General features: G+C 38.1%; 1 protein-coding gene across 4 annotated transcripts in view; it reads right to left on the bottom strand.

The window, feature by feature from the left end:
- Positions 1–27,728, bottom strand: part of VPS41 (VPS41 subunit of HOPS complex) — a 107,122-nt gene that overhangs the window by 55,716 nt on the left and 23,678 nt on the right. For all 4 annotated transcript variants that reach the window (XM_072033295.1, XM_027451368.3, XM_038174692.2 and 1 more), the window contains 3 exons: positions 11,803–11,877; positions 6,103–6,165; positions 4,817–4,882 (listed from right to left, as the gene is read on the bottom strand). In XM_072033295.1, coding sequence (XP_071889396.1) covers positions 4,817–4,882; positions 6,103–6,165; positions 11,803–11,877 — 204 coding nt within the window. The remainder of the gene's footprint in view (positions 1–4,816; positions 4,883–6,102; positions 6,166–11,802; positions 11,878–27,728) is intronic.

Consider the following 27,728-nt stretch of genomic DNA (forward strand, 5'->3'; position numbering starts at 1 on the left):
GGCTTGCTTGCTTGCTGCTACAGTTTGCTTCCTGTTTATGGTAAATTATCCAATGCATGGACAGAAATTGCCATAGAATTTACTCCTTCTTCACTTAAACCGGATCTTTGAGTATTTACTGACTGACATTTTATAGCTTACAAAGCAATCTGCCTTTCTTGTCTGGTACTCTTCCACCCAACATAATGCCAAACAGCTGACTATCTGCTTTCTAAAAATGGACTGTGCTGCAAACAGCATCCTGACAATTTAATAATTTGTCAAAGTAGTCCAACCAGTTATTATGAAGTACATATCATAGGGTTCAGAGGTAAAGGTCATCTACTTACTCACAAAGCAAAGTGCTTCTGCTGACACTAAAAAGCAGACAATTAAAAGAAAAAAAAAAATCTGAGACATTCCCTGGCAGACTTGACTTTAACATACAAATTCAACTATCCGTAAGAGCAGTTCTCGTTCCACAAGAATGCTGTTTCTCTTCCTGTTTGTGCATTGTTTGCAATTGCTATTCTTCTTCTGCGTACAGCATTGCTTTACCTGGAGTGGAAAAGGAATTTAGATCGTCTTGTTTTGCCTCTCAGACAGGAGACAATGTGGGTCCAGCCCAGGCTTCTAACACTGAAATTTTATATCTGATTTTTTTTTTAAATGAGATATTTGCCCCAGGCAACACTAAATTCTATCTGCTTTTGTAACAGACAAAGAAAAGAGTCTGATGTTCAACCATGGGCATATATATGCTCAGATGCTAATTCGGAGAGGATAAATTGGACTTCAGTATGTTGACATAAGTATCTGCATTTGAAAACCAGTTCTTACAATATGTATTCTCTCCAGCAAAATAAACACAGACTGCATTAAAGATATGCTTTTAAATATTTCCACCATACATATTTCATATACATGTATGATACAGATACAGATAGATATGAAGATGTAACTACTTGCAGTCGACAGGTAAATTTTTAGTTCTATCTTGGTTCCCTAGCTCTGAAAATCCAGCTGAAATTGTTTCAGATCTGATACTCAAATCAACAATTATTATGAAAAATGAATGCCCTACGAATGCATTCTCTGAGTTGCTGAATGTCCTCCTTCCCTACTGGTTTCAGGATTCATTTGCTGAATTGTGCTCGGTCCCCAACCACCATGCTGAGTAGAACCCATCCCCCCAAAACTTTAATAGCACAAATTCAGCAGAGTGACTTAATCACTCTAGAGAATTCATTCTTCTACGAACTTTACTAAAAAATCTGTCATGTCTAGTTATTGATCTTAATTAACATCAAATAGGGAGTGTCTTCAATGCCTCTGCCAAGAAGGAAACCTCCAATTGTCCTGCTCTCCGAAGTTATCTTTACACAAGAGGCAATACCTTCACTTTGGAACTGCAATAGCCTTCAGTCTTCTCTCTTTGGTGGTTCTGCCACCAGAGATATTCCGACTCTGCAATAATGTTCATTTAGATGATGTGTTGGGAAAGACCAGCATTCTAATAGTTAAATAAAGAACACCTTGTTTTCAGCTTTACCACCCTCATTTTGTTGACTTTTACCCTGTTATTTTTTAAGATTAGACCCTTTTTTTAAAAGGTAGAAGGTTACGGCCTTCAATAGCACAGTATTTGTCTTTTCCCTTGCTTTGAAGCTCTACTGTCTGCTCTGGACAGGAATGCCCTGTTATTTACAGCATACAGTATTATTATTTCAGGGTTACCATCATCTGCCAAGCCACCACAATGGTGCTGAAGTTAATTGCAGAGGTAACGGAGAGGGGAGCAAGGAAGTACTTCTTTTGAGTATAGTACCTATTGCTTCTCACTGAGTTCCCATCAACATTTCTGTAATACCTGCCTTTATTCTAGGCACAGATAATGCTCATTCATTGAAAAAACAGAGCAAAAAATGCTTTTCCAGCCCAAAATAGAAGGCAATGGTACTATTACAGACTTAATGGAAGTTCTTTACTTTTAAAAACAAGTGTTTAATAAGCAAACAATTTAAATTGCTTAATTAGTTCATAATGCAGTCTAGGAAAAATGTTCTTAAAGGACTCTAGCATGTGCCTAGTTAAACATATGCCAGGTAGAGTTAAACTTCCAGCAATCTGTAATGATTTAAGCAGTTACCCCAGGGAGCACCGTTCTCAAGTCAGCTTTAGGTCAGGCTGCACTTCTAAGCCAAAGCAAATCTCAGCACCACCCGATGGCTCACACTGCTCCCAAGCATCCACCTGCCTTTGGAACTGAGCAGCTGTAACACGTGACCCCAAAGTACATCGCTTTGCTCCTCTCCCTCACCCTCTTTTCTACTTATTTTTTTTTAAAGACATCATAGCTTGCTATAAACTTGGCAAAATGCTCTGCAGTGGGTCTTTGAACTGGAAAGCCTATTGTGCATACATTTCGTATTATTATGATGAGCTGTATTTTTCTCAAAAAAAAAAAATAAAAAAAAAAAATTAAGGAGGTGGTAACTTAGAATTACAGCTCCCCACCCTGTTCACAGAAATACTACAATTAAGGATCCTACTAAGGCAGATGCTTGTCTCTATAATTAATAAATTTAAGCAGATCTTTAAGTGCTTTCTTTATTTGAGACCAAACACAGCATTAAAGTTAGCAGGTGAGTACAGTTCTTGATTTCTGAGTGCAGATGTGGTTTGGCTTCTCTGTTTTATTTTGCTGTAAAGCAAAGTCAACCTGAAATTCAAGTAAGAAATCAAGAACATCCTTCTCGTATCCTGTGACAACATTCATAATGCAACTAGAGGGGTTTGAGTACACGACCAAATTCCTTTCTGGCTTGTTCCTTTTATCTGCTTTAAAGGTCTTAGCAAATGACTAAAAACAAAACAAAATTAAAAGGGTAATATACGTAAAGTCACCATCTCCCAAAGTAAGAAAAAACAACGATAGACCCCACAGCGTTTGGGCACAGAATTCACATCCCTCACACTATTTTTGTGAATGCAGCTCGGGCAAGGAGCATAGCATGAGAACCTTAAGCAAAGCTTTTCTCTTAAGATTGATATAAATGAGGGTAGCCTTATTTCCACAGCAGCATCACAATCTTGAATAGCTGTCTTCCTGCAGCTCCATCCTCACCACCTCTGTGCAGGTGGGGCAGGACAGGCAGCGTGCCTCGCACCACTGCCACCTATTAGGCAGCTGAAATCTCCGTTTCCACACAAAAGCTTGAAAAGCAGAGAGACCTCAGGAGTTGAGCGTCTCCTGCCTGAAGGAGCTGGCACAACTGCACAACTTACAGGCATCAGGCCACAGCCCAAGGGGACATGCTGCAGGCTCCCTGCTCCTGGCTCTCATGGACCAAATTCCCACTGCCTGATGCCCCCCACACAGCAAATTGGCTTCAGACTTAAGGAGGGGTATAAAGAGCAGAAATGTTTTTCAAGGCCTTTTCAGAAAAAAAAAAGTATCTTTGATAAATAGGTAGGCAAAATTTAATTTCCTGAATCTTTACAGAGCACTTTGTTGTCACCATTATACAAGTAAATACACTCCTTTTGGAGGAAGGGAGAAAAGAGGAGTGGTTTCTACCACACGGCTAAAAGGTTTTATTTGTTGGTTTTATGTATCAATAAAATCAAATTACAGGCGTCAAGGGACATTTATTTCAATGCTAAATACCTTATGTTAAGATGTCAATTAAAGTTTTCCTGAAGAGGAAAGTTCCTCAGCAAAAAATGAATGCATTAAAAATGAGTATACTATTCCCCAGAGGAGAGAATATAAAACAACCTGTCAAGTAATCAGAGATAACCAAAGAGAATGTGTTAACTCCCTGATGTTTTTTTCTGTTCAGCATCAGGTGAATGTAAGCTCTTTTACCACCTGACAGAGCCCTGTTCTATTAATTCCCTGCCTCCCTCTTTCCATACCACTTCTATCAGCACTAGAAAGCTTCATAAACTGGTGGCTGACAAAGACACACACTGACTATGCATTCTTTTAAGGGCAACACCAGCTCCAACCAGCCTGCAAAAGCTGCCAAACATGCACGCTATTTACAAAACAAAAACCACAGCTATTCCTGGAAACATACTGAACTGTTTATGAAAATTTAGATGTATGGAGCACAAGTGTTTTACATTCAGTTTAATGTATCTGCAGGTGAGGACTGTTTACCCTTAATTAGAGAAGGCAACAGGAAAATTCCATGAATTCAAGAAACTGGTCCAAATCAAACTTCTCAAATTTTAACTGAAAATATGCCATGTGATGCATCATACTTGTAGAGCCTGGAAACATCTGTACTCTGAAAAATCAGAATCACATCCTACGCCAATAAAACGTCATAATGTGCATGTAAAATAGCAAACTCCTCAAAGAGAAGACTTTGATTACACAGATACCAGTATATAAAAAAAAGAAAGTGGAAGCTCTTCTCTATTCAGAACCCTCCTGAATTACTACAAAAGACCAACGTATACAATGTATATTATAGAAGACCAGTATTAAGGTCTAACTTCTGCTCCCACTTCAACAAAATAAAATGAATGTAAACGAATGTAGAAAGGCTACCCTAGGAAATACAAATGATTTTTTTTTTTTCCAGGCTGGAAGGCCAGAAGTATTTTGATTCTGAAGCTCTACTTGTTGCAACATGTTTTTAACATAGTTAGTGCATTACGTTTTTTCCTGGAATCTCAATTAAGAGTGTGGTACAATACAATGCATGAAGAGAAAGAAAAAGATGAATTCTTTGTTCTAGGTGTTAAAAAATCACAGATACAAGCCTTCTGAGCTGTTTTTAAAAGCTGCTTAGAGATAGTTCTTTACGCTGGGACTGCTTACCTTTTTCCCTCCTGTTACAAATTGCTTGAAGTGAGATCTTACAAAATGAGGATGAACAGCAACAATCTGAGTATAAACAGGAGAAAAAAGATGATTATGACTCAAATAAGAGTTTAAAAGGTACATTGTATCTTTTTTTTTTTTTTTAACTGGATAGATCTTTGCCAAATATCAAACATTACAGCTGAGTTCTGCCTCTAAAGTAGAGACCAGTTCTTTCAGACATCTCAGTCTGTTTCTTAGTCCCACTCATTTTTCCTAGAACAAAAAGAAAATTCTCCATATTGTAGGGCACGTGACATGCAAGATGCTGAGGGACACAATAGGCAGAACAACCACTTTTTTCCATATCAGGCAGCAGAATAAGGTCCATTATAAGCACTGCAAACATTCCTCCAAGTGAGTCTTCTTTGGGACCTACCTAGAGGACAAGGCTTGACATTGCCACACAACTATCTTGTGTGTTGTTACACAGCTTAAATAGCCTCCTTACTTTGCCCCACCAAGCACCAGGCTCACGTTCCAACTGATAGCTGGGTCTGGCGTGTTGAATCACAGTGCCAAAAAAAGGGCTTTTGTGTTACATGTCAAGAGATACAGCTGTAAGAGCAGTACAACAGTAGGAGCCAAGTGAGTTGCATCCAATGTGCGTGAAAACTTCATGAGCTCATTCTTTTTCTCCCCTCCAAGTGTGGAAGCAAACATGGAAGAACCCAAGCAGCAAAACACAGTAACTTGCACACACCACCTTTTCTCCCATAAGAAATGCTTCTTGCTAAGAAAGCTAGATCCTCCCATATGTCTAATAGAGGCATTTTTTCAACAGCCAGCCAGCCACTTATCTCTACCAGAGTAAAACTGAATTCTTCCCTCCACAGAGAGTACATCAGCATCGCCACCCATTGCTCTATCCTGGGATAGGCTTAACGGATATGAAGTGGTTGCAAAATATTGACCTCACAGTTAGCAGAACCCTCGGAATTTATATCACACATCTACAAAGACAGAAATGTGTTGAGACAGGTAACAGCTGAAACAGGACAATTTCTCTTTCACTTTGCCTTTTGTATTTGAAAAACTCAATAATACTTCTTACAAAACCTAGATCAGCTTTCTTCCTGCCTAACCAGATCAAAAGCTTTTATATTGAGATAGATAACTATTTTCTAGTGACTTGAATAACATTACAAGGAAGCAGTATTCCTCTCTCATTTAGATTCAATGTGACCTTTCTGTTATTAAAGACAACAACAACACAATTACTAAAGATTAAAACAAGCACTTACTTTAATAGGACAGTCAAACGTTTCATGAAACTCTTCCGCTGAATACAATCCAAACACTTGCACCTAATTTGAAAAAAAAAAAAGCAACAAAAATATGTACCCAATAACCACTTGACAATTAAAGGTGAAAGTAAAACACAAGTAGAAGACTAGTGTGAGTGCCAACAGTTACAGCATTTTCCTGAAGTAAAAAGTCATATTTAACTATTCAGTTAATTGAGACATCTTCGACTTCTATTTTGGCTTATCTCTAAATATTTTCAGCAGTGCAAAAGGACTTATTTGAATCTTTTTTTTTTTTTTTTCCCTAAACAGAAACACAGAAATGACAAGTTCCTTTTGCTTTAGGCTGATCAAATCTGTTTAACAGATACTGATCTAGGTAAGGTATGAGCAACATAATAACATTCAGGGGAAGATAAATTAAAAACTCTTCCTTTCTGAGAAGGAACCGGAATATTTTTTCCCCTCCAAGCAATACAGGCTTTACATAAGAAAAAAGAAATTTGTGACAATAAAGCAAAACCAGCCTGAAAACCAAGTCCCATATGTTTCTTGGCATCCTCTGCTCCTCCCAGGTGCATTCAGTGCTACTTTGTTTTATTCCATGACCACTGGGAACGTCTCTCTCTGAAGATTGTTCCCTTCTCATCTATGTTGATGTCTTAGTACATTTAACAGTCAGCACTGGAGCTGTAACCATAGGCCATCAGAATATCTATCAGAATTAATTCTTCTCAAGAAGGCTCAACATGAATAAAAAAGTGTCTTTGTACTGTCAAGAGAATTAACGGATTTTTAAATGTTTTCTTCTCTTTATTTACAGAATTGGTATGGAGGTATAAAGTATATATATTAAAAAAAAAATAGACTTAGATGCTACGACCCCAGAATAGGGTTTCTTCAAGCTTTTTGCAGGTGCAACGTTCTTTTGGTCTAGTGTCTTGTCACGCAACACTCCGTTCCTTTCCCTGATTCTCACACGAAATGGTGACAGCTGATTTCCTCCAGAGCTCAGGAGTAAAGTAGGGCTGAAGACTGATGGCTAGGGATTAGTAATTGATATACTAATTATTATTTCCACAGGGATAATAAACGGTTTGCTTTTACATGATGATTTTAAGAGGTTTGCACCCACTGCCAGAAGCCTCAGCAGGGATGGAAGCTGCTGGCGGGAGAAGGGAGGGAAAACAGCATCCCGGGAAGCAAGTCCATGGAAAACTGTATCTGACAGCAAATCCACTTTAGAAGGCTCCTGGACAGGCTTGGTTATTCAGCCTTAGTTTCTGGGAGAGGTAATCCCTTCAGTAATTCTGCTCTACATGTTCAGCTAGTTGGACTAACTACGTGTTGGACTAACTGCAAGATTTAAATCCTCTTTTAACTCTATTGTGTTCTCTTTCTCTCCAGCCTCACTGCGACTACTTGAGTTGGAAGGGGTGGGAGGACAGCTACAAAAAAAAAAAAAAAAAAAAAGGCAAAAATATAAATCAAAAATCACTGGAGAAAGATCTGCAGAACAAAGCCACTAAGTCCCAGTAATGGGACACAGAAATAAAGCTTAATGGCTCTGCGAAAAGATCAATTCAGCTATCAGAGGATGAGAACCCAGACGACCAAGGAGACAGAGTTAAAAATTAGAGCCCAGGTAAACTACAAGAGGAACTAAGCCATCCTCAGATTGGCTCGAAGTTTGGCAGTGGTGGTAAGCTAAAACCACCCCACAGCACCTCATCTCCCTTTCAAGCTCGTCTCCTGGATACATTTCCGAAGCAGCATTATCAGCTCTGTCCATTACTCATTAGTGACTATACAGTCTCTAACAACATGCTTTACAAATACTGCAGCATGCGCTGCGTGGGGCTGAGCTACTGCTCTAAAGGATTGGAAAATCAATATTTGGAGACAGTGAGATGCATCGCAAAGCTGTGATTATGTAAGCCAACCAAAGGGTTATGTTTGAGTTGGGCCTGGCTGTGAGCCTAGAAAACCTTCGGGCTGATGTCTAGAGGATTTTGTTTTCTGTGTTTTTGTTTTCATCAGTTGGCACAGTGTACCCAGTGCAACAGACTAAACAAAATAAGGTGCAGAGGAAAGAGAAAATACAAGGAAAGGAAGGAGGAAGAAAACTAATAAAAATGGTTAACATGCAAGTCTAGAAATTCCAGGAAAGCAAGATTCTTAAAAATATCTCTCCAATTAAAAACAATTAATATTGACATTGGTGCCTTCAACATTTTCCTAATAATGAATCGAATGCAGCAATAAGATGTTTCTTTAAGAGTTTGAAAACAAAATGAAGCCAGTTAACTAAAGAGGAAAAAACAACTCAGCATAAAATACATGTTATCATGTTTACTCTAGGGACACCATATAACAGTTTATTACTTCTTAATGTCTTTTATTCTTCAGAGAGAAAGTGATTCTTTTGATATTACAAAGCTATATTGGATTTATCTATTTCTACCTTCTATCCCCACTCAGCTCATGACGTTTTTAGGTAGCTGGAAAAAGGATTTCATGATGAGAGCCTGCTGTATTTTGCCAGCCCTCTCCAATTTTAAATACCCAGGATTCACCACTCCTGCGGATCCGACTGAGCTGGTTTTTTTTTTTTTTTTTTTTTTTTTGCTTCCACATGGTGGAAGAAGCAGCCAACCTTTTGGTGGTTAAAACACAAAACACACACATAATCTATCTGAGCCACGTTTTTTTTTGAAAAATGTGGAATTCAATACTTCATAAATCTTAATGTAAAGTTTGCTGTAGTAAACGTGACACTAAAACGTGCAAACACATGAGGTTTCAATATTCTTTATGCATCTTTGTATAAGAAGCTCAAAGTCAATGAAGATACAAATTATATTACCATTCTGTAATGACATAGGAGAACTTTTGCAAAACATGGAGTCAGACCAAGGTCCTTCAAGAGAAGTATACAAGCAAATATCTAACCTAAAAAAAAAAAAATACCACAGCTCTGAAGCTGCAAGCGTGCTTCCCCTTCTATTTGTTCCAGTGCCAGCACTTTCCTCTTATACCCTCATATTTCAACACCTGGCCCATACCGAAATGGTGGTGGTGGGGGGGTGACTTCTGTTGCTTTCCATGGAGATGTTGATCGGCTGCAGAGAGTCCACTGGCAAGGAACATTTTCAAAGAAAAAAACTTGAAGTATGGAAAACCTGTAAGTGACTCCCAAAAGCAACTGGGAGTGTATGACATGCATGTGCCAGGTGTTGATATTGCATCTGGATACTGCCTGACAAGAAAACGATTAGAGAATTGCACTGTGCTGCTATGCCAACCTCAGTCAACATTGTTAGTCTAGATGTAATTTGAGTGTGGAAAGAAAAAAGCAGTAAAATGAAATGCAGAATACAGCAGAACAGATACAAGAAAAAGGCTTCAAGCCTTCCTTTGAGAGGCAAACGGTTTCCATTTCCCTCATGTTGGATTCACTCTGATATGGGAAAATGTACTCCCTGCCTACTGCAAGAAGCTTTTGCAGTGGCCTGTGGGACACATCTTCAGTGATTTGTAGAAAATACATACATCAACCTAGTTAGCTCAAAATGCACAGCTGTTATCATATCCTTCTTGTTTGTTTGAAACACATTTAACAAAATTAACTTGTTTCTTTTCCTCCCCCTTCCCTCCCTCCAAGCAGTTCATTATTTCTGCTTATTTATTTGAGTTAATGATAATCTTGCAACCACTTGAACAAGCATTTAACTTCTTACAATACAAGCACACTCACCGAGGTAAGGAAAGAGAGATACATGGAAGGTGAAGTTACACTTTTCCTATGACCAAGAACATTGAAGTGCTATATTATCTAGCCAGGAATTTCTGCCTTTTTATTATACAGCAGCACAACATACTGGTACGTGCTTTCACCCACTCCTTGGGTGGATTCTTTTATAAAAACACACATTTCTGAGTAAAGTCAAAAGTTTAACTTCTAAAACACCCAGATCTTTTAAGTCTTTAGTGTACAGTATGGTGAGGTTGCAATGCCCCTGGACTTCATGAACACAAGCGTGGTTCATATTGCACTTGTTACTCCAACCCTGTGTCAAAAGCATTATCTGAATTAGCTTTAGCAACAAAGTTTAGGTTGTCTTGTATAGCGCACAGTGTCACCTACTGGATCCACAATACCTATTTCACTAAATGAAGGCAGATTCATCATTTAAAGTAATAAAATTTTGTCCTTTTCAAATACAGCCAGATCAGAACAGGGATAATGAATTTCTGAATATTTCTGCAATCAAATGCATAATTTAAGATTAATGTATTATATTAAAAAAAAAAAAAAAGCGTGGCTTGTAGCCTTACTGCAACATATACATTTCAAGTCAATAATTCATGATCATATCTAATGAGTCCTTACAGCAAGTGCTCATTCCCCCTCACCATTCAAAACACCCCAACCACCAACGCAAGCTCAACATTTTTTATTACTGTGCACAATTACTGACCCTTCCCTTATCTTGCTAAGACAATTAGGATACTGTTGCTGTGTTTCTCTCAGGCTGTAAAATTCTACAACCCACTTTGATAGGCACTAGTATCCCAATTACTGTGTCAAGATACTGACATCAAGAGATCTCTGAGAAACAAAAGGCTTGGATACATAAAGTGGCTCTCTGCCTGTTGCAGAAAAAAAACACCTGTTTGGAAGGGAAAAAATCCAAGTTCATACAGTCTAAAGGGGTTGTTTCCCCATTTTACCTATTGCAAGATTAAATTTTAGTTTTCATTTATACATCTTACACTGAATAGGATAAATCCATTAGGGTCACCAACACTCCTCCTCCCCCCAGATCTACTCTATAAGAAATGTTCTACTCAGGAAGTCAGGTGGAAATTAAGAAATGATTTAAATTATTTTTAATGCACTGCATTTGTATATGAACATCATATTCAAAACAGAAGCTTAAAAACACCCTGTGCATTAGAATTTTATCATTGCAAACCAACATTAGAAAAGACTGCCATCGACTTAAAAACAAAAAAGACATTCTTATAAGTGGAAAATCAATCACCAAAACCACTAAATGTCACAGCTCAACATTCCAGAGAAGCACTGATAATTGTTAGTTATACACTGCACAAATGATGTATGTCCTCAGTCAAGGAAGTAGGTGCCAGTTTTTTAGGAAACTGTACATATATTGATTTTACATTTATTTAATGTGGCTGTTGTAAGACACTTTATTCTTCTGATAAACTATGATTGCTTATCAAAAGATTCTATAATTCAAGAGAAACATTCATAACGTGTGTGAAAATGAAAACCACCAGCCCACAGAAATCATGCCCACAAAATCCAATTTTGTGGATTTATAGCAGAAAGGCATTAAACTACTGTCTTGCAGGAACAGCAGACTAGTCACTGAAGTATAACTGGCACAGCAGTAATGATTAAGGTGACGTGTCCTCCTGCCACAGCTGTTAATCAGCTTAATACCAGTTACATTATTGACATTCTTGTAATTACTTTTCCTACAGCACATTTGTGCAAAATATATTTGACTTTAATTTTGAGTATTCAAAGGCGAGCCCAGTTCTCAAAATGGATGGTCAAAGTGGTGCTAAATGCAGGAATTAACCCCACAAGTATCACAATTATCACAGGTTTAACACGGAGGGCTGCCTTTTTCCTTGTTAGATACACAAATGGGTTAGTTGTACCTTGCCATCTTCTGAGCAAACACCCATGTGTTCTCCACTTTCATCCAGACTGATCTGATTTATCTTCACCGGGCTCTAGAGAAAGAAAAGAAAAAAGACTTTTAAAGTTACATTTAAAGTTGCAGCAGCAATCATATGCTTTAATGACCTCTACACTTTCTGAGATTTATGTATGAAAGGTTGTACAATGTTAAGTTGCACAAATCCAAAAATCACAGAATAGGTCTGTTTCCAATAATGCCAAAACACAGCCTTCTTTCCAGCCTTTTGCCTGACCCAGAAACCTGACGTTTTTTGTAGCTACACGTGCCTCAGAGGCCTAGAGCCCCCACAAAGGGCCAGGCTCCCAGGACTGGAGCACCTGAGCCTGTGCACCACGGCTATTCATTAAGAACCTCTCCTGCTCTCAAAACTCAGCATAAAACATGCTGACAACACAGGCATCAAAGCAACTGAAAATTCTTCTAGTTTGGTCTGATGGCTGTACTGGTAATTATTTCTTCCTGCAAATCCCTTCTCTGGCTTTCATTTTTGCCTCTAATAGTGTTTTCAGAAGCTAGTATTAGAAGGTATTGAAGTGCAACATAGTTGTACTCAGAGAAATATTGAGAAAAGCCTCAAGACTGCACCAATTTAATAAATTTTCATTTTTCCTATCCATTTAAGATATTCTTTTACTTCTATCCTGCAGGGTTAGACAGTTGTTACTGTTTACTTTAGCTTAAACATCTGTCCTTAAGTACTGAGGACAAACATAACATTATTTGGGTAATGCTGTGCATATCCCCTCATGTATAAAAAAAAAAAACAACTTTCAATTATATTAAATATCAAGAACCTTCTTATGTACTATGAACCTGATTTCACCCTCCGTAATATATCATCATTTCAAGCATCACTGAAGGATCCTTACCCAAGTCAATCTCTCTTAGATATTTAAGAATAACTTTTCAAACCCTTACAAAGTTTTGAACAGATGGCACCATGAAACAGATCACCTCTGTGATTCTGAGCATCTTAAAAGAGAAATTCATCATAGGTTTGTATGAATAGAAAGCATCACTGGAAGAGTGCTAGAGTCATGGGGTCACATTAGATGCTACAGATGTGTGCCTAGAATACCACAAGTCCTTATAGACGCTATGGCAGGTGGAATTACACCACCATTAAAAGTTTTATGAAAACACGTTGTTCAGATGAACATCCTATAGGGGATAAAACTCAGGTCTTCTCAGAGTCTTTGCAAAACTTTTTGCCTTTTCTTTCACACAAACACAAAATGTAACTCAGGGAAATGAAGTTTTCCTCACCTCCACCTTGGGAAAAAACAAACAAACAACCACAGAACACTAGCATTTGCATAAATTATGTTTTCATTCTCTAAAATCTTCTTTCTAATCAAGGTTGAACAACTGCATGCTGCATTGCAGCTGGGGAAAGGATGCTGCCTTTGCTCTTCTGTTTCCTTGCATGCAGAAGACATCGCTCTTGGTCATCAGGGAGCGCTGCATGGAAATACCGTGGCTGCTGCCTATCACAACATGGGCTTTTCACTCTGTGTCGCCTGCCAAAAAGCGCACTGCCAAGGAAGCCATCAAGCCAACTTCCCTTGATTTATGTGCTCCAGCTGTATTTTCATCTGCCGCAGGGTGGATATGCTGACTCGCTGCGTTTGAAAGCCAGAAGTGAGCACGGCCCTGGTCGTGCAGACAGCTGGTGCTTGTTCCTCCTGCCACAGCTGGGGCATCCACTGAGGGGCACAGCTCACGTCCACTGGCCTGCTGGTGTGGTCAGTGGCCTCACGAAAGCTCTGATTCTCAGATGCTACACCCACACCTGGCTAATACCTTGGAAATGCCTTTCTAAATTTCTGGATGGGGGGGGGGGGGAAGGGAGGGGGGCAGACAGGCACCCACAAAAAAAACAGCATGTATCTCAGTGGTATCTAAGTTGCCGTTGCGACAACTTCCTCACAGAGGTTCTCATCTTTTACTACTCTGCAACTGGAAAGGCAGAAAGTCCACCCTGAAATAGCACTACCCAGACACAGGGCCATACGCTAAGTTCCTGTGCTCAGTCAGCCCCACTCTTCTCATCTCTCCAGCACCTAAAACCTGCTGTCAGCGCTTGCAGGACAGCAAGAACAGATTTAGCAGCATTCCTTCAAGGGGCAAGAAAGCCCAACACAAAAAGAAACAAAAGACAGGCCAGAAGAGCCAACAGCTCAGCCTGTAGGTCCACACTGTTCCCACCGTGCTGGTAAATGGCTTGGATAAAGTTTGATGCTCAAAAAACAAAGTGCAGTAAGCAGGCAAGGAAGGCTGTGTTAATTATCTATAAAAGATGAGGCTGAAGAGCAGGATGATGGACTTGATCCATCATACTGCTGTTTGGAGGCTGCACAGCACACTTTGGAGATTAAATGTGTGATTGTGCTCAGGTAACCAAATGGTGTCTAGCAAGGCAAAACTTCACCACATACATTATTTCACATTATGTGCATTTTTCACATTGAAAATTGCACACAATACTTCAGAAATGTTTGTTAAGTAGAAATTTGTTAGGAAGAAATCAAATAGATGTGGTATTTCATGACACTGTATATAACTGGCAACTTGTTTCAAGCCTTCTGAATGCCAAATACTTCTATCATTTATTTTTAACTTTTACTTTTTTCACTTCCTTCCCAGCATTTTTTCTCTGTCGTCTGTACTGTACGCAGAGGACACTCAGGGAAGACAAATTCATCTAAAAGCAGAGCTGCTCACTTACAAAGACTTTCAGATAATTTCCAACAGAAGACACTATGCTAGATGATATACATGAAGTAAAGCAATCACGGAGTATTTTTTTTTCATAGCTCATGCTGAATTGGCACTGTTGGTTACCAGCCTGTTTGCTGACTTTACCAGTCAGAACTTGCAATGCAGCTCAGAAAGTGATGATAGACCACAAACTCAATAACAGTCAAGTCTGAATATTAAATGCATTTTACAGTAAAGTTCTAGCAAGGTGAAGAACTCCAGTGCCAGGAACTTCTAGTTTGGCATTGAGTAACAATCAAAGCTATAATTTCCAGAATTATATTCCACAGTAAAGCCATTTAAGATATGTACATAAAGCTATCCCGAAAATCAGAAATAAGAGACCACCAATAAAATTAGCGTGCTATCTAAATCCGAGGTGTTTCTCCTAGAATCATCTATTCAGATTAGTTATTTTTATAAATACATGTCTGCATGCCAGCCAGCAAAGGTACTTACCATTTCAAAATTAGTCATACTTATATCCTATCAACAGCTTGTGGATAATTTTGAGATTTCAGAAAAAAGCACAGACAATTTTGTGGCTTTCCCTCCCCTTCCTTTTTCTAATATAGTTATTTTATTTATATATTAAATATATATGTATGATATTAAATATATATATATAGTGTGCGTATATATATATAAATTAAATGTTACTAAAAAACATTTTTTTTAAACTTTATTCCAACTGTCCCAACTGAAGAGTTTAATTTGTTTGTCAAAAGGAATAGGTTTGTTTTTTAAAGCATAAGCACCCCTCCTGCAGCATCTACCTGCACAGGTTGACAAAATTAGAAGAATAGCTGAAGGTCAGAGAGGACACAGAGCCACTAACCCACTGCCATCTGGAAGACTGATCATTTGATACAGTCTGAACTAGGAAATGTTCTGGGGTTTGGTCAGTTAGCTGTTTTAAACTTTTTTTTTTTTTTGAGGGACAGAAGTAAAGGGGGAGGAAAAACCTCCAAATTTATAGGCATCATATTAAAAAAAAAAAAGAAAAAAAAATAATTGCAACAATAAGGTTAAAAAGTGTTAATCCAAAACTTAAGAAAACCCTACTCACATATTACTCAATAATAAATATGAACTGATCTCAAATCCTATGCCATAAAAACCTGGGCACCTGTGTATAGAATTCTGAGTTGCTAACAATTATTTAGTTAGCACTACTTTGGGCAATATTTTTTTTTAACCTAATCAGGACCACTATCTTTAGGCCAACCAAGGGAAATAAAAAAAAGGGGGGGGGGGGGGGAAGAAAGAAAGGAAAAAAAAAAAGAAAAAAGCACAAGCAAACCAAAAAACCACCACCAACTTCTTTTAGTCACAAGGATACTTACAGGACTGAATAAGTAGCAGTAACACACACAGTATCTATAAATCGAAATGATTCAAGTCTGGCAATAAGGAGGATCCTGCTAGTTAGGAAGGGAGATACACTGAACTGATTAACCTGAGAACAGCGTCTGAATTTCATAAAGTATGGAAGTTCTGGCAAAGGAGGAAGAAATGTCTTCAGCTGAATTTCCATTAGCTGCAGTTTTCTTTCTGATGGAGACATGTTTGGAATTCTCGACAACGTAAGTAAGTTTGACTGTTCAAAATCAATAATGTCAAGCTGACACTACAGAACAAAAAAATGTTACCTTAATGGAAGAAAGAAAAGTTTAAGGAGAAGGAAAAAGAGCTAGCAGGGATCTTGCTCAAACAGATCTAAATACAGGTTTTTGGAAAACTCTAAATTTAAAGGAAAGGAAAATCGAGCATCTACCAACAAATGTACCTCATGCACTAATCAATTACCTAATGTAAAAATGCTTGAAATAAACGCACTTAGTATGGATTATGTCAGCTCTTCAATTAGGACTAAATTCACGGCCACTCAGAAAGCTTCTTTTAATTGTGTTCTTTGTGGCAACTCCTTCTCCCCTGACACTCATCATCAACCCACCTTATACTATCAGTCCCCCAACGGTGAACCTGAGAAATCAATCTGCTAATGTATAATTTGTAAAGCTCCTCTGACTAACAAATGGATAATTGATTCTTTCACAAATGCTGCATCCCAATGGATATGAACTGGATGAACAAGAAACATAAGACTGGATTTCATTCCAATTCTGTGAGAAATGCAATATTTACAAGCTAGGAATCTAAACGTTTTAATAGGTGCCTGTGACTTCATGCCTTTTAGCCATGGTTAGCAGGCAAGCAACAAACACATTAAGAGTGTGAAAAGCAAAGCACTGTTCGATCATGCTGCAAAGCTCGTTCTACTTCAGGAGGTTCCCAACGCTAACACAAGCCGTTTATGCAGCATTTTCATCCACTCTTTAAGAAGAATTTTCAAGAACTTTCCCTAAATTAATCCAAAGATTCTTAATTATCCACCTATGCACATGCATGCATATACATGTATACTTACCCACAGGACACAATCATCTCTCTTTTTTGCTGCGTTACATTGTTATCTACCTAATCATTCTGTAGCTGCTCTTCATACTACAGGAAAACTACATAAACTAGAGTTTAAACTGTAATAAGAAAATTAAACAAACCTGTCTCCTAAAAGTTCCCCTTTTACACTTACCCATGTGTTTCCATCTGCACAACATTCACATAAACATGTACAACTCTAGTGTTCAGCAATACAACCCCACTTTTTAAAGAGTTAATCCACGGGAATATGAGCTACTACCTTTTTGTTTGTACTGTTTCCACCATTAATATGGTGGAAATACTTCTTCCCAATGGAAGCGATTATTTCTACCACGGAGGTCTGGTGTCAAATGCTGATTTGTAAACAAACTGCCTTAGCTATTGTCATATTTAAGCAAAGATGCTCTCTATATATGAGCCTTGCATTGGCAGGATAAGGAACTTGCTCTAAATAAAGCCTCAACTCTTCAGCTTTTGCACCCATATATTAGATGTTCTATACACCACTGAATAATGAAAAACAATGTTGTTAAACTACTGGGAAAAAAAAAAAAAAGAGAGAGAACTCAGCAAGTACTGAACGTTCTTTCTCCAGGGGTGTCTTTCCAATTTGAAATGACAACCTCAGCCCACCTAGAAGAAAGCCTAATTTAACTAACTGGCCAAAAAAGAACTTCTACTTTTTAAGGCCTTTTCATTTTGGGAAGTGAGAGGAGGTGACAGAAAATATAGCAAACAGTTGAAGACACTGTCAATATTTAAAAAATATTATGGTGCTGTACTGACTTATGCATGGTTTGCGTATTTGTTGAGTCTTACTAACACAACAGAGTGAAAAAAAATCCACAAAAGCAAATTTTGATGCTATATCATGGATTATATACAACATCATATAAGTACATATACATATATACATAATATATATGTATATATGCGCATCTGAGAAATGTAGCAAAACGAAGGTTTAAATTGAAAAGGCAGCTTTAAAAGTTACAGAACAAGCTGTTTGCCACTGTCTCCAATAGAAATAGCATATTCTGACTTTACAATATGAATTTTCATTTGATGAAAATGTACTAATATCCACACCAAAGAGGTTTTGTTCAGCAATACCGGTAGTATTCTGATAAGTGAGGATTCCTGCTCCAGTGCTTTTCCTATAACACTCTTGAATCTGTCATTCTCCAAATGAAAAATGGGAGATTATATTGGTTAGACGAAAAGGGAGGGGGGAAGGCTGGGGAGAGTGACAAGGTCTGGGACACAGAACAATAACAACATTAACTTTTATTTTGTCTGCGGGAAGGCAAAGCTTGCCTACAAAACAGAAAGATCTCAAAAGCTTGTCGGAATGTAAGGGAATATGAGGACAAGGAATCTCTAATATACGGTCTAAGAAAGTGAGAAAAAGCAAAAAGCCTACAGTGATTTCAATATTTTCCACATCAGTGAATCCCTTAATCTTGTTTGTCAACTACAGGGACTAAGCAAAAATACATCCAAAGAGAAAAATTAACAAGGGATCTCCCTAAACCTGTAGTAGTTGCTAGGTAATCAGAATGCTCGTCTAGGAATGACCAAGCTATGATTGAAAACAAATCTATATTGAAAGCCTATACCTCCTCCTAGCCGCATTTAACTGTTAGCTAATTCCTGACACATCCAAAACAGAATCTCATTTCTCTTAAAACACTGGTGTGTAAAGCTGTGTCCTTCTGGGAGCTTTGTGCCACGGCAAACAAATTATTCCCTTTCCCTTCTCTCCCCAGGTCCCCTTCACCATCCACTGCGTAACTGCAAGGCCTCAAAGATGAAATGTCCTAAGCGTGCCTCTACTTCACTGTTGCTATCTATTACACTGTTACAGGGAGGGCTGAAGTAAGGGCTGATGCTGGGGAGCCAAGTAAGGGCTGCAAGTGATAACTATGTATATGTGCCTCAGAAAACGCAGCACATGGTGGGAGAAGACTATTCCATGCCACCTGGAGGCTCACCTCACTGATTTCTCTAACTGCTTTCTTTTCAGAATGGCTCCCCGGCTCCCCAAGCACTGCGAACTTGGAGAACTCATCACGGAACATCAGTTTCCACACAGGCTACCGTGTTATAAATTGAGCCTTGGAGAACAATACCAAAAAAACGTATATAGAACTCTGAGGATCAAACTTAGTGGGGCACTTTCACAGGCTGTTTTTAATAGAAAAACACCAGCACTGTCATTAACACACTTAACAGGATTTTGTAGAATTTAGAAGTGGGAAGTTTGAGATTTTCCTCCATTTCTTGATAAACCACAGTTGAAAGACGTGACTGATGGGAGAGGCCAACCAGGTCATACAGTGCATGTTCTTGTCAGGACAGGTTTTCTTTAGAGATTATTTTATTGGTACTTTGACCAAACAACTTTTAAAGAAGCAAGGACGCTCTTGACTATCCTTTTCAGGGGTCATTCATTGTTTTGCCAGCATCACTTCCAGGAAGGTTTTCACTACAGCCATGACAATCCCTCTCCCTGACATAACACAGGACAGAGGACATGACCACAGGGTGCCCAGCATCCCTGCTTTTCCATATGCCCATTACAAGGCTATTATCCTCGCCACAGCTACACAGTTTTCATCCTTCTATCAGCTCCTGCAATGAAAAACTGCAATATTTTTTTCCCAGTTATTTTAGCTTGCCAACCATTCTACTATAGATGATGATCCCAGTCCAGTATCTACTGCAACCAGTGAAAAGATCTCCCATATGAATGAAGAACTCCCTTTCCTGGCTGAAAAAAAGACATAGCTAGTCACATCCTTGGCATTGTTGAATATTACACTGGGTGATCAATGCTGAAGTTCAGCCAATAGCTAAAAATGAAGTGACATTTTTCCATGTTGATAACATCCAGTTATCAACACTTGCACAGAGCTGTCCGCAAGAATAAATACATTTCTTGACTACTGAAAGTATTCTGTTCTCTTTGGACACCAAGTCAGAAACTTCTTTTATTTGCAACTGTGTCATTTGAGCAAGTCTCACAAACCTGGCAGAGAGATCCTCAACAATGATCAATTTCAGGTTTTGGATTCTTGACAGGATCCTAAAAAATCTGCAAATCAAAAAGATGGGGGGAGAGGGAGGAGAGTACTCACACAAGTAGAAACCATTAATCTTGAAGTGCACTGTAACTTACTATAAGTGGCAAATCACATGCACTATTCCTACTGTGGCAGTAATACAGGGAAAGCTAAATGTGAAGATGAATTGATCCTGTGCAACTTCCACAAGGCATTTGCATATAAAGAGGCTCTATTTCAATAACAGAAAGTGTAGACATCCTTGCTTATAATAAACTTTATTTAATGTAGATCCAAAAATGCAAGCAGATCCATTCATTCTTCCATCTTTATACTGCTCACATTTCAAAGCTCCTATCTTCAAGAACTGCCAAGGCCTGTAGCAATTACAGAGTTCTGTTCTGAGTCAGGGTTGCAATGCTAAACACAAAACCAGCAGATTTCTAACATTTCTTAATCTTTTACTTATTTCTCTGTGCCACAGGACTGTGAGTGGAACTAGCTTCCTCAGCAGTGTCACAATAGAGATGATCAGCTTTTAAGTAGCTACTTTTGTCAACAAGCAATATGAGGATATTAACACCCAAGACCAGTGAAATCTGGACTGTCCATATTTAGCATTGCATCAGGAGGGCAACAAAAACTACTATACACTGTCATGTCTTTTAAAGCAAGTTGGTCTCATCCTTTAGATGTGCATCTTCATTAGATTTACAAAGTTCATTATCAACAATATCTTACCCCCTATGGGAAAAAAAGGCTTAGTTTTGCCTTCATGTTTTGTTCATCATATTATGCCCCTGTTATGTCATTCTATGTTTTAAGTAGTGTTGCATTTTTATTGTTAACAGAAACAAAGGGCTGCAGCTCTATCATTAATGTCAACTTATATAAAAAACATTGTCCTCCAGAACTCAGTTGCTTTGGACTTTCTAAGTACGAAAACATTTTCTAATGCAAAGAATATTTTATTAATGCCAGAACTCTGAATAATTCTGACAAGCTAACTGCTATTATTTTTATATGTGCACGCAAGTGCCTGCCTTCGGTGTACACAAAAATGTCATTCAGGTATAATATGTCATTTAACAAAAGGAAAACAGCTCTAGGAATCAGCAGTATACCAGCTTCTTCGAAGGCAAACTTTCCCATATCCTTCCTATGCTTTTAAAGGTTGTAAGGATTTAGAAGACACATCTGTGTAACCTGAAACTTGCTGTTTCATTGCTGGTAATAAAAACTCTAGAGCAAGTTGGCCCAGTAGTCCAGCAGCGTATCAACAAAGAGGACTTGGGGAGGGTATGAGACAGATGTGGCACAGTATGCTTTTGAGATGACTGGAAAAAGGAATAGGCAAAGCACTGAACATATGCCTTTGGTCAGTAAAAATCACCGGGTCAAACTTGGTCAAGTTCCTAGTAGGGCACAGACATCCCCAATGGTTGAGAATCTGAGGTTTCTTCCAAGAGAGAGAACAACCTAGTCTTGCCAGGGACAAAGCCACTGGAAGGAACAGAAAAATATAAATACCCCGTATTAACAATTGTTTGAAATATACTGGCACTCTTCTGAGGGTTTCTTTTAGGTGTCAATTACACTCTAGTAAAATAATACTCTGTTTAAATCTGATAGGAAAAAATAATACTGTGTATGGTTGTTTCTTTAACAGTTATGTGCACGGTTATGTCCTTCAAATTAGAAGCTATGTTTCTGTGTTATTCTTAAAAGCAAATAAACTTTGTTGCTTAATTGTCAAATTATGGTGTGTAGGAAATTTAAAACAACAAAAAAAAAAGCCATTAAAGTTGCAAAGAAAATAAATTTTCTAAATAACCACAAGATACAAGATGCAGTTTACATTCAAGCGACAAATATTACCAAACCCGGATGGTGAAAGAGTTTGGGAAAAAAATTAAAAAACAACCAAACAAAAAGAACTTTTTTTTGATGTTTCTGCATAATGTCACAAGTAATTTTGTTTGAAAATGCCACATGTAAATATCTTTAGCAGAATTACAGTAGGTCTTCTGTTTGATCTTTCACAAAAATAGATTCAGAGCTCCCGCAAGGTTTGATGAAAAAAAATCAAAAATACATTGAAAACTTTGCCCTTTGGTTGACCAACAGGGTACAGTAAAAGCTATAGAATTAATGTTCTAAATGTCTATCATTCTCCTATAATGAGGTATTTTCCCCTACAATTTTCCAGATATTAAAAAATTTATTTGAGAAAGCCCCCAGAGCAGGATAGAACCCTACTAAATCAACAGAAACTGACTTGTTTGCTATCTCTAGATGACTGTGACAAAACAGTATTTAGTAACAGCCCTGTACCTCACTAAAGAGTGACATTAACAAACTCGTTCTAAAATCAGTGACACTGAGGAGGGCTTCTAAGGTACCTGAACATAACACCTTAAGTGTTGGTCATGACATACAACTGACAGACAGTAAGATACCCTATTGACTCTGAAGAAAAGTGATGGATATTAAAGAACAAAAAGGAAACTTCTTCCTATGCTTCTATGTCAAGAAAAAAACAAAACAAACAAACAAAAAAAACCACATGCATTTTAAGAGTAATGAAGTTATAGAAAGACATTCAGCCTAAGGATGGGGTTGACATCCTTTTCAAAAGAAGGACAACATAGCTGCTAGTGAAAAGTCAAAGAAGGAAGAAATGACTGCAGTCCCAGAAACAGCTGATAAAGTACACAAGCTTTATAATTTTAATAGAAATTAAATATACAGCATACAGATTACTGTTTGTGACTACACAAGCCTATGTTTGACTTGTACAAGCTAACCTCATTTAAAAACCAAGTGTCTGGACCACGCAAGATCTTCTGTAGCTGAACCTATACTCCCAATTAAACTTTCTACATTACTCTGCATTAAGCTACAGCTATTACAAGTTACAAGCTTGAAAGAATAATTGAAGGTAATAGCCATCTTTCCTTCAGTTTTGAGCTTATAAAAATTAACTGTACATGACATGACTGAATATTCCATATTTCACCCAGACACCAAGCAATATGTCTATTAATAACAAATACTTTCCACATCAATCTGATCTATTTATTCAAATAAAAATTCAACCAACACCCCATTCAAGGTAAGAGGGATACAGTGGATAAAAGGTGATGTGCAAAACTTCTACAAGAAGCTTTTTGTTTCAACCTTGTTGAGTGAAGTGAATGTCCCACTCTGAGCTGACGCAATCTCACCTTGTGCACTGCATGAGGTTTTTGGTACCACAATATAAGAAGGACATAAAACTATTAGAGAGTGTCTGAAGAAGGGCAACAATAATGGTGAAGGGTCTAGAGGGGAAGACATATGAGGAACAGCTGAGGTCCCTTGGTTTGCTCAGCCCCAAGCAGAGCAGGCTGAGAGGAGGCCTCATGGCGGCCTGCAGCTCCCTCATGAGGGGAGCGGAGGGGCAGGCGCTGAGCTCTGCTCTCTGGGGACAGCGACAGGACCCGAGGGAATGGCATGGAGCTAGGACAAGGGAGGGTCAGGCTGGATATCTGGAAAAGGTTCTTCACAAAGAGGGTGGTCAGGCACTGGAACAGACTCCCCAGGGAAGTGGTCATGGCACCGAGCCTGCTGCAGTTCAAGAAGCATCTGGACAATGCTCTGAGGCATATGTTTTGATTTTAGGTAGTACCATGGGGAGCCAGGATTTGGAGTCAATGATCCTCGTGGGTCCTTTCCAACTCCAAGTATTCTGTGATTTGTCATACAAGAAACTTTTTTATAGACCTACAAAATAACAGCTCTAACGCCACAACAGTACCCAGTCAAGATAACTCACTTCTCATCAAATGACAGACATGTACAGGGTACACTATGACACCTGCTAAGGAAGGGTCCTAATATTCAGTAGCATCACAGTTCCCATTGAAAACACTCCAGATTACAAACAACCTGGAGTGGTTTGTAGGCACAATAACAGGAAAGCATCATAATACACACTTTCCAACCCTTTATAAGATCCAAAATTACAGACCCAAAGGCCATGCGAGTTACTCCCACAACTACTATAAAGAAAACCTCTGGACTCCCACAACTACTGTAGAAAGCTCTGAACTTCCAAATAATCTACAGCTAAAATGAAAATACAGGTAGACAGAAACAGAAGGAAGGCTATTAAATTGGGTGTCGACATCAAAGTCTTCAGAGCAAAACACTGCAGAATGTCACTTTTCTCCAGTTTTCCCACTGGGCTGAGCTAGGGGTTAAACTTAGAGCCCTGAAGCCATAGGACGGCACCACCAACTTGGCTGATAGGTCCCACAGAAGGGAAGGACAAACACACTGCATAAACACACTTTCCTATCAGAACATGAATTTTCTACTTCATTTTATTGGAGCCCACATTTATAGCAGCATGCCTTTTTTTTTTTTTTAAACAAATAGCAGGATTTCAGCTTCAAATTTAACAGGCACACTGACACACTGCAAATACTAACACAGAGCTACCCAGATCTTTACTCTAAATTCCATTGCTTCATTTCATTTCCCGACTAAGTCTTTTTTCATAGTCTGACAGTGACAACTAAAATGATGTAGTTAAAGTAATAAACAGGGAATTTTAAGTAGCCTGTCAAAATAAGTGACATTTATATCATCTTAGTCTTAAACTCTCATGTAAAGTTCCATTCAAAACAACTTCTTCATTATACAATCAAATGCTAAAAGTTACCTCCCCCATTGAAAGATGCTGCATTATCTCTCTCAACAGTTAGTGGATTTTGCATCAATTCCAGCAACAGCATTCAGTGCTCAGCAACTGCTGCTGCTTCGTTAGAAAATATGGTTTTCTTGTTAGCAATTAAACTCTTTCAAAAGTGTGTCAAGTCAACAGAAACCTCTGACATTTGTTTGCAACTTTCTGAGGTATCGGCAACACCAACAGACCATTGATTCATCTTTAAGCAAGCAACACTCTTGCTCCAGAGGCTGCAAGCGCTGTAACTTTCTTAAGTCTAAGGACAATAACCTTACAACTGAAGGAACTCCCCTTTGAATTTTCAAGGTAGCAGAAAGGATCTGGTGACTTTGGATTTCTGACACTCTGATTAAAAAAAAAAAAAAAAAACAAAGAAATGATTAATACTACACAATGGGAAGCAGAAAAAAAGAGTTTGGGGGAAAAAGAAATCTACAAAAAATGGACCTCTACTTAATTGTTTCATTCTCTCTTTCTGAAATTCCAGCACGCTTGAACAGCTCAGGAATGTTGCATGCAAAGACTACTACAACTTCTTTGCTCTAATAGAAGCTTTAAAATGCTATTTACATTTGTTTTCTAGGCTCATGCATCATCTTTGAAGCACCTCTGATGCATTAAACATTTAAATCGTCCCCTACTTGTAAAATAGGCTGCATTTCCACTCCTGACAGAGTATCACTGGCACCAGCCAAGACTTCTTACTGTTTTTGCTTTAAGTTTGATGTTTATTAGAAGACCAGAACGGGGACAGGTTTTCTTGCCCTTTAGAAGGTTTTTGATTTGTTACTTAACTAAACATGTTTATACAGCTTTCTTCATACCTACAAGTCCTTAATCCACAACATGTCAGTCGAAGCAATAATTATATTAATAAATTGTAGACAGTCTAAGAGGAAAAGAAAGATGGAAAGGCATTCGGAATTAACATGCTGTGAATCAGTCCTGCATCATCCTTTTCAGTGGCATTAGCAGGCTTTCCTCCCCCTTCCTTGTTGCCTTTTAGTAATAATTTTCAGTACATTTGACACATTTCATCTCACTCAATGCACTGAACCCTAATACAACAGAACACCAGTTTGTCAAACATACGTTATTTGAGGATGCATATCAGTTAATCTTAGGCGGCTGACATTGTCAAAGACAGCTACACTGGTGAGAGCTAAAAACACACTAAGCAAGAGGTAAAGGAGATCAAGCAAGAATTGCAAGTGTGGCCACTGAGATACCAGCACCACCCAAGGCAACCTCCACAAATTCCTGTCTCGTAATTCTCCCCAAACCAAGAATCTCCCACACAGTTTCAGAACAAACATTTTCACTTCTATTGGTAAGAGGAGTTGCAAACCTGAAAAGACTAGTAGTCCACCTGGTACAGATCCAGCATCAGGTATTTCAAGAGCACGATGAAAGAAAGACTGTTCTGAAGACTTCTTAGCCATTGAGGTTTGTTTCACAGAAGTCTCAGTGAATTTTATGGGTCAAAATAGAGCACACAAATAAATCTTTGCAACACTAGAAAACAGTATTTGTAATTCAACATCAAAACAATGTGGGTATTTTAAGGACATTACAGGATGAAGTTCTAAAAGATTTATTGAAAAAAATAACCAGAGTATTAAGGTAGCAAGAACTTATATGGCTACCAGGCTTTATATTTTAGTGTTTCTTGCAGGATGTATTTTATTTGTTTTTGCTTTTAAATTAATTCAGACTTCAACAGGAAGGTCATCATCCAGAAATTGACCATGTTAGAGATTCTGCAACATACCTGTCAGTTTTCGCTCTCAAAGTTCACAGGAACTGAAGACATGATAAACTAATTATGCTGTAAATCCTCTGAGATCAGTCTCTATTTCTGTGTCACAATTTGGATCAAATCCAAATGTGAGACAATATAAAACAAAACTGACTTCTCATAAAAACAAAATTCATATTTGTTCAACTTCCAAGCCCACTTCAATTATTGAACATGGTTATTTGAGATTAACAGAGAGAAATGGAAAATTGAGAAGACTAAAACAGAAGTAATATTTTCTACATATACGTAACTTTTTTGGGGGATGAAAGGGGAACATCCTTATGTCTCCCTCTCTATGGTACAGTTTTACTTAACTATGGCCAAAGCAAAATCACCAAGACTCAAACATGAAACATATCTACACCACTGATAAAAGGAACACTTAAGATCACCCATAAAAAAAAAAAAAAAAACTCTTAATTTTGGTTTATTTCACATACTGACGGTATTTGGGATTTAGTGACTTAAAGTTTCACCTGTAAGGTTTGTTTTCCCTATTTACACATTTAACAGACTGAGATGTATAGAAAAGTAATTTATCTTCTCAACTTGGCTTAAAAAAAAAACAAAAACAACAAAAACTGAGCAAGGCTCAAATGCAGAGCAATTCCTTGAATTACATAACTGATTTCTTCTAGATGGAAGGCTTCACATTACTTCTGCCATCCCACAAGACAGAAAGCATTTGCTAAATGGAATCTTTCAAAATGCAAAACTTGTAAAACTCACTCCCAAGGAATACTGTTTATTTCAAATAATTTAAGATTTCTGTGTTTGAGGTAATGTTGCCTACACTCTAAGAAGAAACTATTTTATTTACTTGGAACAATTTTTAAACGCTACTGATTTTCAGAAATTCTCTGGAAATCTTTCTCCTATTTAGAACTTCAAATCTTTTTCCTATTTGCTACTTCAAGGTAGAATCACACCAGCTATTCAGCAGTAGAAGCACTTCTCAGAGGGAACTTGCTCATTCCAGACTCAATGAAGAACCAGAGAATATGTAACCAGAGAAAATACTCTTCGTCACAGAGAATTTACAAGAGAATGTTTTGCATCTATAAGAGTTCAAGAAG

This window comes from Anas platyrhynchos, chromosome 2 (genome assembly GCF_047663525.1).
Source record: "Anas platyrhynchos isolate ZD024472 breed Pekin duck chromosome 2, IASCAAS_PekinDuck_T2T, whole genome shotgun sequence".
Lineage (NCBI taxonomy): Eukaryota > Metazoa > Chordata > Aves > Anseriformes > Anatidae > Anas > Anas platyrhynchos.